Here is a 12595-nt window from a genome sequence, read left to right as displayed (position 1 = left end):
TTGAAATAGAACAAGCAAATCTGTTTGTCCCTCTGTCTTGTTATGTACAGTGCTGGTCAGCATTGTAAATGGTGTTAACAATGTATCTCTGGGGTAACAAGGCCACGGTAGTAATAGTCTCGATAAGTACAAGTTCAGCATAGCTGAAGAGAAACTGTTTTGAGATCTTAATGTTCAAAGTGGGCTGTTTATCTGCCCCTCAGAAGTCTATAGCAGTAGGACATTGAGCAATTTGAGCTCAAAATCAATTTAGAAATACCCCGATGAAATTTGCTGGCCTATCTGTGATGTAATTTAGTTTGTTTGAAAAAACTCAAATCAAAGGCAGGTCATTGTCAAGTTTAATATTCAGCAAATGCTCCAATATACAAAACACAGTCGGCCAGCTGCCTGGTTGCTAAGTCAGCAGGTGCAATGAATTATTGACCAGGACCAAAGCAGTAGCCACAGTGAAAGTTTACCCAGGAGCTGCTCACTTTTTCCTTCTCTGCCATGTGCATACTGGAAGAGATAGACTGAGGAGCATACATTATTGAGTGGCACATTGAGGTTACGAACAAGATTCAAGGAGTGGTCATAGGGGCTGGTCTTCTTTCCTTTCACTTCACTTTTACCTGACACAGTTGTTAGTGGTGAGTTTATATGTGTCTGCACACTTTTCAGCAAGCAATATCTAAGTGGTGTGTACTTTTTTTAAAAAACAGAACATTATCCTCAAAACCTAGTTGTCGGTATTTCTTTGAATGAGACTTTAGATTACAGTTACTGTGTAGGGGATTAGCTGAAAAATGTTTCTGTGTTTAATCCAAACTGAAACCATACACATCCTGTGTTTTTGTCAGACCTGTAAGGCTTTTTTCTACTGTTGCCAGTACAATAATGTTTGTAAAACCCACTGTAGCTGTCACAGAAACCACTCACTGCTAAACACCCACATCTAGCACTCTAAAACACATCCGGCACAGCGACTATTCTTCACAGAAGTACTTTAGATGTAAAGCAAGGTAATAATTATTTCTTATTTGTAATGTGCGAAATGTACAATATAGAAAATATGCAGTGTGCAAAAAACATAACTAATCTAGAATGTAAAAATGTAGCGTGGAAAACTATAAAACAACAGTCTAACACAGAAAAAGCAAAGATACAAAGTTCTCTATCATTTTGGCCCCCATAGAGCAGCCATGTCAATTGTCATTATTTACAAAATGTTTGGTTAACAGCCAATTTATGGTCCTTTGTATAGGGGATTGCTGAAACACGTTTTAACAAAGGTAGTAAATCACAAAGTGAAGTAGAAGTACAGCTGATTCATGGTTTTTTGGGAAGATGATACGACCTGTAATCATGCACATAGAATGCATATACACTACCATTCAAAAGTTTGGGGGTCACTTAGAAATGTCCTTATTTTTGAGAGAAAAGCAGGTTTTTTTCAGTGAAGACAACAATAAATGAATCAGAAATACAGTCTAGATATTGTTAATGTGATAAACGACTATTCTAGCTGAAAACCAATGATTTTTAATGGAATATCTACATTGGGGTACAGAGGAACATTTCCATTTCGTGTGTTCTAATGCTACATTGTGTTAGCTAATGGTGTTGAAAGGCTAATTGATGATTAGAAAACCCTTGTTCAATTATGTTAGCACATGAACAAAAGCGTGAGTTTTCATGGAAAACATGAAATTGTCTTGGTGACCCCAACTTTTGAGTGGTCGTGTATTCCCACATAATAATGGATGGATGAGTGGAAATCCATGTCTAGGTTCAACCTTAATGCATTCAGTTGTGAAAGTGTTTTGTGATTCTTTGCAGTCAGTGGTATTTGGCTGTCAGTCATAAACTTAGGAATGTTACTGAGAAGACAGTTTAAAATTGAACACACTAGAATCATGCCTGACACAAGGAACATGTCACGACTGCAGACCTTTTTCTCATTAAAGTGCCCTTTTATTACATCCTGTGTAACTTCTGACAATTGACTTTTATTTTTTTGCCTTTGTTTGACTCGATGCACTTATACGTTGTGAGCTGATAGTCAGTCTCTTCTGTTATTGCTATTTTGAATGCACATGGTAAGGGGTAATAGTATTGTTTAGTGTTAAGGATAACATTCCAGGAAAGAAAGGCAATTTAGATATGTAGACTCTTTGTATATGAAGTTTGATGCTGTAGATGAATTTCATTATTATAGCCGATGCTTTAGTCCAAAGCGATATACCAGAAGAACATATAAACTCCAAAGGGAACATATTTAAATCTCTATATTTACTGTAGCTGAGGGCTACATGTTGTATAGCATGCACTTAAAGCAATGATTTTCTTTGCCTATAAACTGTAAGCAGTAGCAAGCTTTGGAACAGTGGTTGGTGAGACATAGTTATTTACATAGGAGTGTGCAATATTTTTTACCTGCCAATTAGATGTGTATTTTTGCAAGTCTGACAGATAGCGAGCTAAATATACTGGATCTAAATGATCTCATCTGTATGCTGCAAATTTGCAGCAGCTGGGAAGTGATCTGTCATCGCCCTAATGATGTGTCGTCTGTGCTGCAGGCTTTCATCCCAGCCCTATGTCATGGCCAGTGGAGTCACCAAGTCGGGCACTTCGAATGGTTACCCTATGAAAGCACAGCTGCAAATCATTGGTACGTCTTAAGTCTTTATCCGAGTGAACAGATGTTCAAGAAGAAAACATCAGGTTGACCTCATTTACTTCAGTGCTTTTCTTTTTTTTTTCTCCACACAAGACATTTTGCTTTGTCACATTAGGAAAAGAACAGGTGTGAATTAAAGAGTTATTGCTGTTAGTGATGTCTGTGCTTTTTCTGCCATAATACGTTAATTGTCTGCTGTAAAAAACACTAAACTCTGTCTCATTTCTACGTGTGTTTAATCGTATTGTAATCTCAGGCACACGTTTGCAGACAGATATTTCCCCTCGAATCGTCAGCCTTTAATGATGTTGCATAAGTCAGCAGAGCACTTCCTCAGGTCCCCAGCGATACGCCTGCTAAGTTTGAAGCAGATCCAATGAATACTTATTGAAAAGCAACAGACATATTAATAGAGAAACTTAGGGTGGATATTGTAATGAAAATGCCCTGCTTCTTTAGCAAAATAAGTATAAATGTTTAAAATCCTTTTTTATCACCGTCATATTGTCTTTTTCCATTTAAGCTTTTAATTTCAATATCTGTGTTTACAGCATTTCATTGTTCCCGAATTACTGTTTTTTCACAATGATTTTCTGTTTGCTGCATCTGATATATGGTCTCTTCTTCCTGATTCAGTGATATCAGCAAAACTGAAAGAAAACAAGAAAAACTGGTTTGGTCCCAGTCCTTATGTGGAAGTGACAGTCGACGGCCAGTCCAAGAAAACAGAGAAATGCAACAACACGCACAGCCCCAAATGGAAGCAGCCACTCACTGTGTGAGTCAAAGTCATGTCAGGACAATTAGATGTATATGACATTTGATCATAGTTATGATGTTTAGAACTTTACTTGTGCCGCACTTGCTCATTAAAGAGATTTTACCCCAGCAAGATCTGTGTAGAACAGTATTAGTATTTAAATTGCCAGTGTTTGGATTTGACAGAGCACACAGTAAAATCTCATGTTTGAATGTTCCAGAAAACATCTTGGAGTCCATTTATTTATCTTTGATAGACATTCATCCATCCATTATCTATACACCGCTTCATCCTCATTAGGGTCGTGAGGGGGCTGGAGTCTATCCCAGCTGACTCAGGGGACACCCTGGACAGGTCACCAGTCTATCACAGGGCTACATAGAGACAAACAATCACACTTGCATTCACACCTGTGGACAATTTAGTTACCAGTTAACCTCAGCATGTTTTTGGACTGTGGGAGGAAGTCGGAGTACCTGGAGAAAACCCATGCATGCACAGGGAGAACATGCAAACTCCATGCAGAAAGAACCCAGGCCCAGACCGGGATGTGAACTGGGGATCTTCTAGCTGCAAGGCAACAGTGCTGACCACCAGTCACTGTGCAGCACTGTTTGATAGCCCCATTAGCCGAATTATTAATGCTTTAAATGTCACTGGTATGTTGTTTTAGGGAACTCAAAACTCGTATTGAGTGTACACTACTGAAGGAAAGTTTTCGCTCTAAGAATTAAATTTTGCATTGCAATTTGGGTTATGGCTTTGAGGAAGGCAATTATCATGAAAAATTACTGCTGACTGCACTATTTGTCATTGCACATCTGAATTTCCCCTTGAAAAGTTTCTCGTAAAGGAATACAAAAATATACTTCCTTAAAAAATAGTATTTTTTTTGCTTGTGTAACATAGGATTAGTCTCAAAATGCTTTTGCTGCAACAGTTTTCTTTCTGAATGAGTCACCAGGTCTTGATCTTGGATTTTCTCTCATGAGATGTAGTTTTGAGTGCTGGATATGGGCAGGTATGCAGTTTAAAAGAAAAGATGAAATGGAGATCTCAGGATGTTTAGAATTGGTTTCTACATACAGGTAAAATCCAATACAGCAGTGAGGGAGTGTGTCCAGTACATTTAGGAATCTTGTTTCCAAACATATTCTCTACATTCAGGGTGCCTGTTAACGTCCTGCTGTCCAACATTCACAGATCAGATGTTTTCTTACTTTTACCCTATCCAGGATTGCCTGCTGTGCACCTTCTTAATATAGAGTTCTCCAACAGTTTCTTTCAAACTCACAGGGGCAGGATTACTATATAACAAGTGTTTACTATGGGATGTAACCCGACCAAAGCCCATGTGTCCACAGTTTCTTTTCCTGGGTGCACTGATGGTGCTAGCTAAACAACTGTCATAGTGATGGTGATAGACACCCGCTGTCCCTGAATAGCTTCTGAACTTTATTGTCTGTGGTTTGCTTTCAACACAAAGAATTTTGTTGCTCATACAAACACAGATAAATGGGATTTTCAGTACAGTCGTAACACACGGAACGTAATACAATCAAACTGTTTCAGCATTACATGATTGTGGTGGTGTCCCTCTGGATATTTTAACATATAATTACTCATTCTTGTTACTTTTATTCAATGTGTATGTAAAGCTTGATACAAAAGTTTGCAGTGAACTCGAAGACAGAAATTCAAAGAAAAGCTGATAAAATGACAAAGAAATAGTTCTCACTGAAAAGCTGCTGACTTTCAAAACTGATTGGTGAATCATTGCTGAAGTCTTGACAGCGACACCCTGAAAAGCTTTCTGGGATCAGATCCTTAATGGACAAAAGCAAGAAGTCCAAATGCACCCCATGTTTTCAGCTAAACTGTCTATTTCAACAGGATCGTGACTCCATTCAGCAAACTAACGTTTCGTGTGTGGAGCCACCAGACGCTCAAGTCAGATGTTTTGCTTGGCATGGCCGCGCTGGATGTCAGTGACACACTGAAGTCTAACGACATGAAAAGTGAGTGTATGACACACATGTTTGACACATTCTTTTTCCTTTAGTACACTGGTGACTGATGTCCCATTCATTCCAAAACTTCATTAGACATATTTGGTGACCTGCAGTTTACATTGTGGGCAAAAGATATATTTCTCTTGTCCAAAATATATATTTAATGAGTAAAATGATTCTCGTTATTTATATACTCTTAAGATGAATTTTCCTTGAATATCGTTTATCTGTATTATAACAATATGTATTTTGCATGTATCTTTATTGTTGCTGGGTGGCAAACATTTATATAATACAGGGTATCCCTGAAGTCTGGACACATAGGAAATCTCATTAAGTATAATTTTTCTTTTTGCCTCCACAGAGTAAATATGGCTTTGTCGAAAGAAGAACGAGCTGAACTGGTACTTCTTAGTGGATGTGAAGGATGGACACATCAAAAGATAGGGTTAGGGAAGTGATTTTTTTGGGGGCTACCCTGAATTTTAGCCATGACTGATTCTTTAGTTTCGACTGATACATTTGGTTGCCCAGAACGGGGTTTGTCCATGACACTGCCCGTTTCTTTAAATGCTTTAACCACCTTCGCCACTGTGGAAAAGCCAAGTGGAATCCTCTTTGCGTTAAATTCATTTGCTATCTTTCGATATGTCCATCCTTCGCATCCACTGAGAAATACCAGTTCAACTCTTTCTTCTTTCGACAAAGCCATATTTACTCTGTGGAGGCAAATATATATATATATATATATATATATATATATATATATATATATATATATATATATATATATATATATATATATATATATACTTAATGAGATTTCCTATGTGTCCAGATTTTAGGGACATCCTGCACTATAAAACGTTTGCCACCCAGCAAAAATAAAGATACATGCAAAATACATATTCAAGGAAAATTTATCTTCAGAGCATACAAACAACCAGAAGCATTTTACTCATGAAACAACAGAACTCACTGTGATTCTTGTCCCCTTTAAATCAAAATAAGATTAATGATAAATAGCACTTATCTCCTTTTCCCTCTGTTTAACTCTGTGAAACTCAAAACCTGCTGGTAGGTTAGAGAGGCGTGTTGTCTCTGAAAAACCTTTAAAATGACACTATTTATCTAAGCCAGAAACCGTAGAAACAGAGAAAATTGTCAGAAGGAGCAAACAGGAGATCTGTGTGGAAACCTATTAAAAATGTAAGTAGAAAAATATCTGGGATTCTAATTTTGTTGCACTACATAAAAGACATTTTTGAGTTCTCTCTACTTCTAGCCATGGTTAAGCTGTTACCATAAATCCAACAATGGCCCCAGAACTGCTTAAGGTTCAGAAAGTTAATCTGAGGCTCCTGCAGGGCCTACAAAGCCATGGTGATATGTCAGATTGTAAAACTGTCATCATAAAATGGTGGTGATCAGTGGGTAGATCAGTGCTCAGCCTGTGTGGCTCAGAGCTGGAGTGCCATGTAAAACTGAATGGTACTCATGCAAACATCTGATTGTACAATATAACCTTTTTATGAAAATGGAGTATGGCTTTTTTAATGACGCCTTGCGTAGTACATTGTTTGATTTATGAAATAATGTGGGGGTTTATTTCCTGTTGATGAAGTTTAAATTCTGTGGGTGGATCTTTCCTCTGTATAATGTTTGTGTGCTCATCCACAGTGTGAGGTTGAGAGGACATCTATAAACAAACCTAAAATGTACAAAGAACTGTAAAGCACTTACATATGTGACTATTAAACTTTTCCTAAGTAAATAATAAACCATTTGAGAGCTCCATTTACATTTACAAAGGAGACTGCTGTTTTTTGTCATCCTCTTTTGCCCTGGTCGATTTTTGGACTGGTTGTCTTTGGTTTGTTTGTTCTAAGGACACCATTCAGTCCCCTGCCTGGTCACATTTGTATGCATGGACCCTGTCCAATAGGAGACCTCTGTGTACAGATCACATGTTGAAAGTTGATGGATGTTCTGTGTCAGAGCAGGAAAATACTCAGTGATCCCAATATCTGTAATTCAAATTACTTTTAGATTCTAAAATGTTTTGTATGTCTTACAAATGTTCAGCCTGATCAGGATCAGCAAAGATATCTGTGTTGTCTTGCTCTTCTCATTTATTTAGATAAATTGTCTTAATTTAAAGTGTAATTGCTCTTTACACTGAACCAACACTGCAGGTGTTACAGTGCAGCAGTGGTGTCTTCTGTGATCCCCAAGTTATCAATTTGTGATGTTTTATAGGCAACTGGTGGCGAAACTTGTATGTTTTGAATTTATTTCTTAATGGTAATCTGCTATGAAATTTTACTAAAGATTGTGGGTTTAACTTTGATAGCATTTGATGCATGTGTAATACCACTGATGGACATAATTAGTCACAGGAAATAGACTTCAGATGCTTTGTCTTCCTCTGACCCTAGTGTGTTGTTTCATTGTAGTCTCTGAGGTGGTGCAGACCTTACAACTGTGTGCAGACAGGGATCAGTCAGATGTGGTGGGAGACCTGTCTGTCTGCCTAGACGGCATGACTGTTGACCCCGAGATGTTCGCCATGGCCGAGGCTGACCATCACAGTGAGTCACACCATGAACAGTGTTCAGGCGGCATTCTGTTGATATAAACTCTGTTATGTATTCAAGCCAGTTCAAACACTAGCAAATTTTCAGGGTGTCCTTTAAGTATGGACATACAGGTCTGGACACACAATCGGCCTCAACAGATTAAATAGGGGTTTGTCGAAAGAAGAAAGAGTTGAACTGGTACTTCTCAGTGGACATGAAGGATGGACATATCAAAAGATAGGGTTAGGGAAGTGATTTTTTAGGAGCTAGCATGAATTTTGGCCATGACCGATTCTTTCGTTTCGGCTGATACATTTGGTTGTCCAGAACAGGGTTTGTCCATGACACTTCCTGTTTCTTTAAACTTTTTAACCACCTTTGCCACCGTGGAAAAGCCAAGTAGAATCCTCCTTGGATGACGTGCATTAAATTCATCTGCTATCTTTTGATGTGTCCATCCTTCACATCCACTGAGAAATACCAGTTCAACTCTTTCTTCTTTTGACAAAGCCATGTTTAATCTGTGGAGGCAAAAAAATGATAGTTAATGAGGTTTCCTGTGTGTCCAGACTTTAGGTACACCCTGTATTTGTCATTCAGCTTGTAAAAATACAGTTTTTCTCGTAATAACTTTTAGCTCTGTTAAGAAGCTGAATTATGCCCTTTTTGCTTATTCAAGGATAAGGGATAGACAGACAAACATTTATATTTATGTCAACAAGGTTCTGTACAGACAAGTTTCTTTCATGAGTTTGACAAGTCATGTTACAAGTAAACAAAAACTTAACTGACTAATTCATGTTGTGTGCTTTTACTTGAGGTCCATCAAATGGGGAGTCACAGCCTAATGGAGATCATCCCATAAGGTGCTAAACCAGTTCCCCTCTTCAGTCCCATTCCACTAATGTCACATCTTTAGTTTCTTCCTTTTGCCTGCTTTGTTTATCTCGGTCTTCCTTCCTTCCTTCCTTCCTTCCTTCCTCACAGGCGCAGTCGAGACAGCTCTCCAGCTGTGGACGGTGTAGAGCACAGGTCTTCTCCCAGTGGCCGCAGGGCAACGAACAGCACAGGGTCTCCCTCTGTGTCATCAGGGGGATTGAGGCCGGTCCGACCACCCAGGCCCTCCAGGCCTCCGCCTCCAACGCCCCACAGACCCACCTCTTCACCAGGTCAGACACATCTAATCTGATCTGCTGTAGACACTTTTAAATTAAGAAAAGGAGTGAAACAAAGATCAGATGTGCTTCTCCCTCTGTATTTGTACACAATCATATCAATGTCAAACATTTACCCTGGGGGCAAATTGGGGGTTGTGTCCAAAACTTGGCAGACTCTGAAAGACATTTTTTGTACAACCGGTTTACTTCAGTATGACCTATAATCACACAAGACAACAGTGAGGAATTCAGAAATAATTTGACTGAAGAGAAAAATAGTTTTTGAAATCAGCAGGTACATCAGAGCCAACTCATGCTAGTTGACATAAACAAAACTATTTTTATTTGCCTTCCTCACGTTTCTCAAATCTGTAATTAGTGCTGTCCTGGTCTGAGGATTTTTGATAAGCTCTCAGTCATGTCTGAATCTTTCCTCAGCATCTTCCAGCAACGGCTCTGCTGCAGTGGATGGCAATGACGGGCAGTCAGGTTCTGATACACCAGTGCGAACACCAGCTTCAGGATCCACATTGGCCCCAGACTCAAGTCCATCGGGAGGTTCAGACAGGAGCTCCACTTTGACTTCTGGCTGTGGAGCTGCAGCAACCAGACAGCCAACCAGCAGCATCACTCCTACTATCCCTTCCAGAGTCCCCGCAGTCACAGCTGGACCATTACCTCCTGGGTTAGATCTCATTTTGTAATCCTTGCAGAGGAGCTGGTTAAAGATTCATCTGAACTAATGCAGGTTTATTGTCCTAAAGCTGAAACAATGGCCATGCCATGATGAGCAATAGTAGTACTGTAGCGCCCAAGCCAAACAGCTGATTATATATTTTGCTACAGAATAAGAACAGAGAGAGTGCTAAAAGAAAGAAGGAAGAAAGAGAAATTGGTAAATCACTCAGAAAGGATTACAGCATTAAAAAGAAGTTGATTTATCTTTGAATTAGCCTGTGATTGTTACTGTCTTTTTCGTCTTGTCTCTCTTTTTGATTTCATTCAGGCTGTAATTCTTTAAATGTCACTTTTGAGCTGTTTTAATGTCAGCACTGTGACAACGCTGACCTTCATGAACAATTTTGCTGTTTTTGCAGTAGGATGACTCATGTTGTAAGAGCTGTTATAAATCTGCACAGAACATAAATGGCTGAACGTGCACCATTACCTAATGCCCTCAAGTTTATTGTTGTCATTTTATCTAGATGGGAGCAGAGGGTGGATCAGAATGGCAGGTTGTATTTCGTTGATCACGTAGAAAAGAGAACAACGTGGGAGCGCCCTGAGCCACTACCTCCTGGGTAAAATGTCTTTTCCTATTATTACAGTATTATTAAAAATATATTGCCTTTAAAATAGGGATGCTAGTTCATGTTTTATTTTGGCTTCATGATGTATTGATAATTACAGTAGCTGCATTCCACTGCTGTTCTATTTAAAAGTCTTAAGATTTTTTCAGAGTCTGGCTAATGCAAACATTTATTTTAGAAGTGTAAAATGATTTTAATGTAATTAAATAATGCATAATTCTGAGATGCTTAAGTTGTTAGCCAGTCTGCCAGCAGTCACTCTTTTTTTTCTCTCTCATTGTCTGCAGCTGGGAACGTCGTGTTGACCAGATGGGACGGGTCTACTTTGTTGATCACATCACACGAACCACCACATGGCAGCGCCCGACTATGGAGACAGTGCGTAACTATGAGCAGTGGCAACACCAGCGCAGCCAGCTGCAGGGCGCCATGCAGCAGTTCAACCAGAGGTTCATATTTGGGGTGAGATTTTCTTCTCATCATGTGACATCAAAATCCTTAGTATTAGTGCATTGCAAAACTAATGTGGCTGAGGATAACATTAGCTTTAATGGTATGCCTACAGGTCAGAGCTCTGTGGACACTATGTACTGCTTAACCTTTGATTTTCTAACTTCAGCATTGTCTGACAAACTCACCATAAGCATAAGTCATAAACAAAAGCTGTGCTATAAATTCAACGATATTTCTAAGGCAAGTGAACGCTTAGAGAGAAAGTTAGAAGTGATAGAAAGTCCTGGTCTCCCAGTGTCAGGTGTGCCGTCAGGTGTTTTATGCCTCACTGTCAATCCTTGATGCTGAGAGTTTTTCTTCCTGGAGGGCACTGGGACAGCAGCAGCTCATTGGATTTTAGAGCAAACCATCTGTGCAGTATTTTAAGCTAAAGAATTGAAAGACACACTGATATGAGAACATGTGAGACTTGCATCGATTTGCTGAGAAGGACCACAGTATTTGACCTTTAAAACATTGCAAGTTAAAATCTCATCCTTATCTTGTATCTAATTCCTTCTGCCCTCATATCCAGTTAAACTGTTATACCGTTGATTCACAATAATTGTGTTTTTTGCTTTTATAGCTACAAGACCAGGTCTCAGTCGCTCAGAATAAGGAGTTTGATCCTCTCGGGCCTCTGCCACATGGATGGGGTAAGTTTGTTTGTTAGTTTTCAACAATGATTTCAGACGTGCAGAATTCACAGTTGCAGCTCAGATCTCTTCAGATTAGATAGCCCTTGTGGTCACTTAGTTTTTCCTGTGCACTAAAACCCAATAAACAATCAAACGCTCCAGCATTTATCACTGAATTTCTTAGTTTCCATCGGACAATCAACTCTGCAGATTTAATCTATTTGATTATTTTCCTTTGAGACCTATTGACTGATCATTGACTTCAGTCTTCCTCAGGGGCTCTTTGCTAGCAGCAGCCTGCTTGCTGCTGCTGAGCCTTTTACAACGCTGTTGTATAAAATGCTACATCCTACCTATACACACGTGGACAAAATTGTTGGTACCCCTCGGTTAATGAAAGAAAAACCCACAATGGTCACAGAAATAACTTGAATCTGACAAAAGTAATAATAAATAAAAATTCTATGAAAATTAACCAATGAAAATCAGACATTGCTTTTGAACTGTGGTTCAACAGAAAACAGTTTCGTGAGTTTATTTTTTTAAATAATTCTGTTAAACCACGGTTCAAAAGCAATGTCTGATTTTCATTGGTTAATTTTGATAGAATTTTAATTAATTTTTCTTTTGTCAGATTCAAATTATTTCTGTGACCATTGTGGGTTTTTCTTTCATTAACTGAGGGGTACCAACAGTTTTGTCCACATGTGTATCTGCAGTAGGACTCATTTGTGCTATTGAATATCATCATGTTAACAGACAAATCTGTATGAGGTCTGCACTTTGATAGTGACAGATGAATGTATGTACTACTTTAAGTTTCTGTGAAATAAAAGGTGATGTGAAAATAATAGACTTTCTAACTACTCGACAAAGCATATACACATTATTAATAATCAAAGAGACAATGTGCATTTGCAATAAAAATAAAAAACAGTGTCAAAATGTACAATAACAGAAACGCCAACGTAAAACTGTGTTG

At 38.7% G+C, this 12595-nt stretch overlaps 1 protein-coding gene across 2 annotated transcripts in view; it reads left to right on the top strand.

Annotated features, from left to right (window-relative positions):
* LOC111574438 (E3 ubiquitin-protein ligase Itchy-like) overlaps nucleotides 1-12595 on the top strand; it is a 218840-nt gene that overhangs the window by 193202 nt on the left and 13043 nt on the right. Inside the window, exons 2-11 of one of the 2 annotated variants that reach the window (XM_023279022.3) lie at nucleotides 2565-2656; nucleotides 3302-3443; nucleotides 5319-5443; nucleotides 7894-8028; nucleotides 8837-8882; nucleotides 9004-9185; nucleotides 9612-9858; nucleotides 10379-10474; nucleotides 10771-10945; nucleotides 11562-11631. In XM_023279022.3, coding sequence (XP_023134790.1) covers nucleotides 2587-2656; nucleotides 3302-3443; nucleotides 5319-5443; nucleotides 7894-8028; nucleotides 8837-8882; nucleotides 9004-9185; nucleotides 9612-9858; nucleotides 10379-10474; nucleotides 10771-10945; nucleotides 11562-11631 — 1288 coding nt within the window. In that variant the 5' untranslated portion in view covers nucleotides 2565-2586. The remainder of the gene's footprint in view (nucleotides 1-2564; nucleotides 2657-3301; nucleotides 3444-5318; nucleotides 5444-7893; nucleotides 8029-8836; nucleotides 8883-9003; nucleotides 9186-9611; nucleotides 9859-10378; nucleotides 10475-10770; nucleotides 10946-11561; nucleotides 11632-12595) is intronic. The other variant, XM_055012997.1, reaches the window with a different exon arrangement.

Source organism: Amphiprion ocellaris, chromosome 8 (genome assembly GCF_022539595.1).
Source record: "Amphiprion ocellaris isolate individual 3 ecotype Okinawa chromosome 8, ASM2253959v1, whole genome shotgun sequence".
Lineage (NCBI taxonomy): Eukaryota > Metazoa > Chordata > Actinopteri > Pomacentridae > Amphiprion > Amphiprion ocellaris.
Note: the sequence above shows the minus strand (reverse complement) of the source record. Positions and strands in the feature narration are given on the sequence as shown.